Source organism: Durio zibethinus, chromosome 6, assembly GCF_047325235.1.
Source record: "Durio zibethinus cultivar Kanyao isolate XHJ-2024 chromosome 6, ASM4732523v1, whole genome shotgun sequence".
Classification (NCBI taxonomy): domain Eukaryota; kingdom Viridiplantae; phylum Streptophyta; class Magnoliopsida; order Malvales; family Malvaceae; genus Durio; species Durio zibethinus.
The window spans coordinates 13,893,899-13,900,293 of NC_143167.1; the positions used below are offsets into that span (position 1 = coordinate 13,893,899).

General features: G+C 31.4%; 1 protein-coding gene across 1 annotated transcript; it reads right to left on the reverse strand.

Moving 5' to 3' along the window:
- Positions 1 to 618: 618 nt before the first annotated feature.
- LOC111286078 (chromosome-associated kinesin) lies at positions 619 to 5,137 on the reverse strand. The gene is made up of 8 exons (XM_022875864.2): positions 4,910 to 5,137; positions 4,742 to 4,808; positions 4,554 to 4,631; positions 3,190 to 3,242; positions 2,841 to 2,977; positions 2,693 to 2,757; positions 1,135 to 1,193; positions 619 to 998 (listed from the first exon to the last, which is right to left on the reverse strand). The coding sequence occupies exons 1-8, from the start codon at positions 5,063 to 5,065 to the stop codon at positions 909 to 911; spliced, it is 705 nt and encodes a 234-aa protein (XP_022731599.2). The 5' UTR covers positions 5,066 to 5,137; the 3' UTR covers positions 619 to 908.
- Between the last annotated feature and the right edge of the window lie 1,258 nt (positions 5,138 to 6,395).

Consider the following 6,395-nt stretch of genomic DNA (forward strand, 5'->3'; position numbering starts at 1 on the left):
AATATCAAATGGATCCATATTAAAAAAATTTAAAATGTTTAAAAAATATTTATTAAATATAGAGAAAGAAAAAGTAAATAGAAAAGAAATAAAAAATTAAAAAGAAAAAAAAATAAAATAAAATGACTTGACGTACGTCTTACTTTTGGTATCAAGTGAATTTCACAAAAAAATTAAAATATAAAAAATCATTTATTAAAAATATAAAAATAAAAAAACCACATGACAAACTTTGTCTATTTGTGGGTTTCACACAAAATTTAAAATTCAAAAAATATTTATTAAATTTTTATAAAAAAAGAAAAAGTAAATAAAAATGGTAAAAAAGAAAAGCAAAAAAATTAGATATAACTGAGTTGTACACAAAATTAAAATCTTTAAAAAATATTTATTTTATTTTTTAGTATATTAAAAATTAATTTATTAAATAAAGTAAAAAAAAGAAAAAAACCCTAAATAGCAAGATAAAAAAGAGAAACTAAAATGTGACACGTGATACAAGTAAAACGTACAGAAACAAAATTAGATGTACAAATAGATATCAGCATCAGTTTTTCCTTTAAAGTTAATTAAAATGTACTATTTTTTTCTCTGGAATGGTAAAAACCTAGTCCAAGATCAATCAATGTTTACGCCAGTGACATTCACATTGAATTTTTCCACAAATATTTAATATATTTATTTTAAAACATGACAAACATGCCACATGATCGAATAGGCTGAGAATGTTAAAATTGGAGTTGACATGATCACTCCAACGACTAAAACTTGAAACTCTAGGAGAGTAAGTTTATGAAATGAAAGAGAATTATCTCAATTGCACTTTGACTATATCGGCTGATTTAAGTTCCATCTCTAAAAGTTTGGTTGGGATCACTTTATTATAACAAGGCAGATTGGCCCAGTTATCAGACCGGTATCCCCAATTCAGATATTTTCATTATCCTCTTGTCAAGTGAAATCCTATCCTGCCTCAAATGCGAAGATATTGAAGCAACCTAATACAAAAAGTTAAAAGACATGGAGAAGCACCTTCAGTAAAATTATGATCAGGGATCAGTACTGCAAAGATGATAACAATAATAATAATAATAATAATAATAATAATGAAAAAGAAGAGAATGTTGGACTTGCCTCTGCTCGTAGTTTCAACGCCTCCCTGCCAGGGATTTCTCGCAGCCCATCCATCAAATCTATACAGAACATTAAAGAAAATGTACATGTGATTAACAGCATCCCATCAAATTTAACGGTACAATCAGTAGAATCTAGATGTTCCCTTTCCTTGACCCATTTGAGACCTTTACATGGCAAGACTTTATTCTACATTTGAGGATAAGGATGGCAATTGGGCAGATTTTTCCCCCCCTAATCCAACCTGACCCCTAGTTGTCACCATCTGAACCCACCCCACCTCAGCTCAGGGTTTTGGCAATACAATCCTGTCCCTGCCCCATTGGAGGGAGTAGAAAATGCCCAAACCTAACAAGCATGTTACAATATCCCCATAATTGACGGTAGTATGTCTTAGTCTCATTAAACAATAGAATGAAGTCCCAACTAGACAAATTGTCAAACGCCTAACAAGAACTGAAAACAAAAGAAATTAAAACTACAACACCGGAAGTAATAACAAGGTTAACAAATTATAATATAGGAACAGATAATCAGTAACTAAACATAACAACAAAAATGGTGAGCTTTGCTCAAGTGATTCTGGGAGATTGAGAATAAAAAAAGCTCATTTCAAAAACTAGTATTTGACATTATAATGAAGGGGCAATTTTGGATTGAAAGAAATTGAAAAAAAGGAAAATCAATTAAATGGATCTAATGGTAGGATGACCATTAGAGGGATGACGAGATTAGGGTTAAGAAACAATGAAAACAGAGCAGAGAAAATGGAAGATAAAAATACATGTAAGGAAGCAAAAGCAGACAATGTTATTAACAAAAAAAAAAAAAAAGGATCAAAAGATGGTTGGATGCTTGTTTGTTTGCTGTAACAGAGGAAATATGGAAGAAAGGGTTACTGGAATTCCCTAGATTGTGTAAAAGGTAGTGTAAGAACCCTACTCACAAGTGTATATATAATAATAAGGTTATAAAATAATTAAATACGATATGAAGGATATTTTATTGATATACTCGGGTGGAGCGGGATTATCTTAAAGCTGACTCGGCCCAAGTTTTATTGTAGAAAACCTGCCATACCCTGCCTTGATATTCAATTTTCAAAAAAAAAAAGAAAAAAAAAGAAAGAAGAAACTATCAAGATGGCTCAGAATCGGCTGTGGGTTATTTTGCCAACCTTATTTGTGGATAACTATCTCATCTATCAATGGATACAATTCAATACTTTTTCTAAAAGCACCATGCTTGACCACAGGTCAATCTAAGTTCTACTGTTATTTTAGTTAGCTATATGGTCTGAAGGACATTATAGGAGAACTGACTTTACGGCTGCATGCTAGAATAATTTTATGCAAAATTTCAGTTTCCAAACTTCCTATTACAATCCTTCTATGCTGTACTAATAAGAGACAAAAAGAGGGGAAGGGGGAATCACCAGGTTCATCGAAAGAAAATAAATGACAAACAATACAGAGGGGAAAAGTCTATGTCAGTCAATGCTTCACAAAGGGCCCAAGACGGCATATATATTAAAAGAAAAGGTGAGTTTTGAGCATACCTGCAGTTTCAGCCTCAACCTTGTAAACTAATAAGGCAAGACGTTGAATTTGACCTCCAGCATTCCTACACATACAACTTGTAACAGTGAACTCAGAAAATTAATGAAGATATAGAAGCATACCATTAAAGAAACTCACACTACTTACATGAGCTCTGTATGGCCACGTTTCATATCCTTTTCTGCAAGAGCTGCCCTTTCAAGCAGCTTACTGCTCTCCTTTTTCATCAGATCAACAGAAAGGTTCAACTCTTTTACATTCTTTTCAGCCCTAAGAAATTGTGCCTGCAGGAAATTTTAGCAAAAAAGCCATGTGTAAGAGAGATAAGAATTGAACCTTAAATTAAGACATGTGATACCTAGAACCTGAGGTTTTTGCTATGGCTTAGTATAGAAATCAAAATGGCAGGTCATGCAGCATATATAGTGGAAGCAAACATTGTACTTCTAGTTCCATTGAGTAGAGGTAGCTTCTATCATTTTAAGAGGGTAGGTACCTCCTCACTTTGAAATCGACCCAACGTATTACGGAATAGAAGCCTTCTTGGGCCTGCAATAAATACTCTGGCATTAGTTCATATGATATTCAAAAAGCAAACCGAACAGAAATTTGTTTTGAACTGCACAGAAGTCAAATGAAAATATTTGAAGATTGGTTAAATACTTTCATTTTGTGGCTTGTCCATAAGATCTAAAGAGGGGGAAACAGTGGCCATTAGGAGGATGTAAATTGAACAAAATTGATGTAGCCCAGCTATTAATCCAACGAGTACAAATCATCATAGGATATGAGAAAACTTGGATCCTAGGCAAAACTTACAATATTTTTTTCTTTTATCAAACTATTGTAACTTCTAGTTAATTCTTGCCAGTTTGTAGGAAAAAAAAGGCTTGAGGTCTGTAATTTATAAGGCATAACAAGTACAACTGTGAAGAATTAGAGAGATTTAGCACACAAAATTATGTCCAAAATAAAAGAAAATTACAATGACATCTGACCTAATATATGAAGGAAACAATATAGACCAGTTTATTGGGGAAGGGGAAAGCAAGCTAGCGGAAGCCCATTATTCAAAATTGCAAAAAGAAGAAACCTGAATAAACCTGCTAGCAACAGCATCAAAACTAAAATATGACTACGAAAAAAATTTAAAGAACTTACTGTGATTAAAATCGGAAATTCTAGCAAGCCAAAACATAAAAACTGCCCACCACATCATCACCCCCATCAATGTCAACCAAAGTTTATTGCACTTTGCATTTAAGTTTTCTTACATCTTTATTTAATTTAATAAATTTCTACAGGTAAAGGATCGAGTTTTGAAACAAAACATCATACTTTTATTTGAAGAAGATACCAGAAGGCAGATTGTCAATGCAGTCAAAGGGAATCAGACCACTCCCTAGGCAGGATTTGCTATTCAAATAAACATTGTCTCACTAACTTAGTTAAACATTATAGTCATCTTGGCAGGAGAATGATTGTGTTGCCTCATGGGCATAGCTTCTAAGGATAAAACTGACCAGTTTCTCCGAGCCATCTTAAACGTGATTTACCCATTTAATCACAAAAAAGAAAAAAAAAATTGATCCACCCATTTGATCACAACAAAAAATTAATATTCGGCATCTGAGTAGGACATTTCAAGAAAATCTCTTTAACTTAGAGCGAGGAGACTTGCAAATCTCTCTGAAAGACTCAATTAATCCCTACAAAAAAAGTTTTTTTTTTATTTTTTTTTTTATAAAAGATGGTGCAAATAGCGCATTTTTGTGGGTTAACAATTCAGAGAGCATGTTGACATGTATCAAGTGCGGCAGGACATTATAGGATGAGTATGACAATCAGGAAAGGAGAAACCTGGCATAAGAAAGAGGGCAGCAGCAATAGTCATCCCAATTGCTGCAGCTGGGTGTTCCTTTGCACTCATCAACCCCTCTTTAAAAAAAAACCATTTACACACTGATCAGTTAGTAAAACCACAACCGTCAATGGAAATATATGATTTCTTTTATGAAAAATAAAAAAGAAAAAAGGAAAAAGAAAACCTTTAAGTTTGTTGAAAAAGGCATCTTCATAAGACTTATACTGGGAGAATGCTTGAGGTAGAAAATCCTGCAAAACCCAAAAATTCATTAATCTAGATTTTATTTTATTTTTCAATATGAGCATGGTATTATTATTTTATTGTTGTATAACAACAAACAATAAGAAACCTGGAAAGAGCGCAGATGGGTAGAGGAGTTATGGTGAAGGAAGCGAGCAGACCGAATGGCTGAGTTTTTGGAGTCTTTAAGGCTTCTCTGAAGTTCTTCCACCCATGCTGTCGTTGCAGAATTAACCGCCTCACCGCCATCTTCTTCTCCGCTCATTTCTCTTTCCGATGCCAAATTGCAACCCCAATCGCTTCCTGCTCGTTTTCCTTTCTTTCCGCTTTGCCCTTCTCTTTTTAAATTACAAAAAGGATACAATAGGAATTTTGATATTTTGATCTTACGAAGAAGTATTTTTTAAAATTAATAAAAAAAACTGATTTTAATATTTTGATCCTAAATAAACCACAAAAATTTCTCTCTCATTGATTATTTTAAGGATAGTAAAAGAGTGGATATATATTATTTTGAGCTATCCTATCTGAATATGTTTAATTTTTATAATATTTAAATTTGTTTAATTATTTGTTTAAATACAATATTATTATCCGAATATATATCTAATTAAATTAATGTTATCTTTAAATATTCAAATCTGATAAATATCTATTTACTTGAATTTTTTAATTAAGATGTAAAATAAATGAGAATTAAATTTAAAATTCAAGTTTACTTTTTATTAATAATAAATAAAGGTTGTTTGTTAAACTTCAAACATTTCTACTAATATAAAATTTTACATATTTTGCATATGTAAAAAAATAAAAATTTAGATATCCGATATTTTCTTTTAAAAAATTTAAACGAATTCGAATATTATATAATCAAGAGATATTATTCGAATCCATCACGAATAGTAAATATACTATTCAAATTCGTTTATAAGTATATGAATTCGACATAGGCAGATTGGATAGTGTCGAATATCTATTTATTTACTATCCATTGTCATCCTTACTTATTTCTTTGCCTACCATTTTCCTTTCTTCCCTTAGTCCCTATCCCTATTGTTGGACAATTTTCAATTGAAAATTTTCTTCTTTATTTTTTTTCTTTTTTCACCTTTATTTTCTTTATGAAATCAAAACCAAAGAAGCAAAAAAAGAAATCATAGTGCCCATAATCTGCTTGATCTTTTTCTTTCTCCATTTGCGTTCTGCTAATCATAATGAAGATCCCTATCAATTCGAAGACAATAATAGCCAATCGATCACAACATCTCTCCATTTTTTATCCTATAAAACCCTTCACTTATTAACCCTAGCTCACTAAGTCCAAATCCTCTTCCTTCATACTCCTATAATTTTTGCTTTCTAACTGAATAGATTAATTAAACTTATTAAAGTAAGGATTGCTTTCCTTTTTTTTATTACTCTTTAATTTCATTTTTGTATTGTTTTTGTATTTGGTGTCAATTGGTTGCTATTATTATAAATTTTAAAATTTAGAATCTGGTTGGTTAATTCATCAATTTAGGCTACCATCTTCAAAACCAATTTGAAGATGGAAATGGTAATTAATGAATCTCTTCTTTAATTTCTTCTTATTT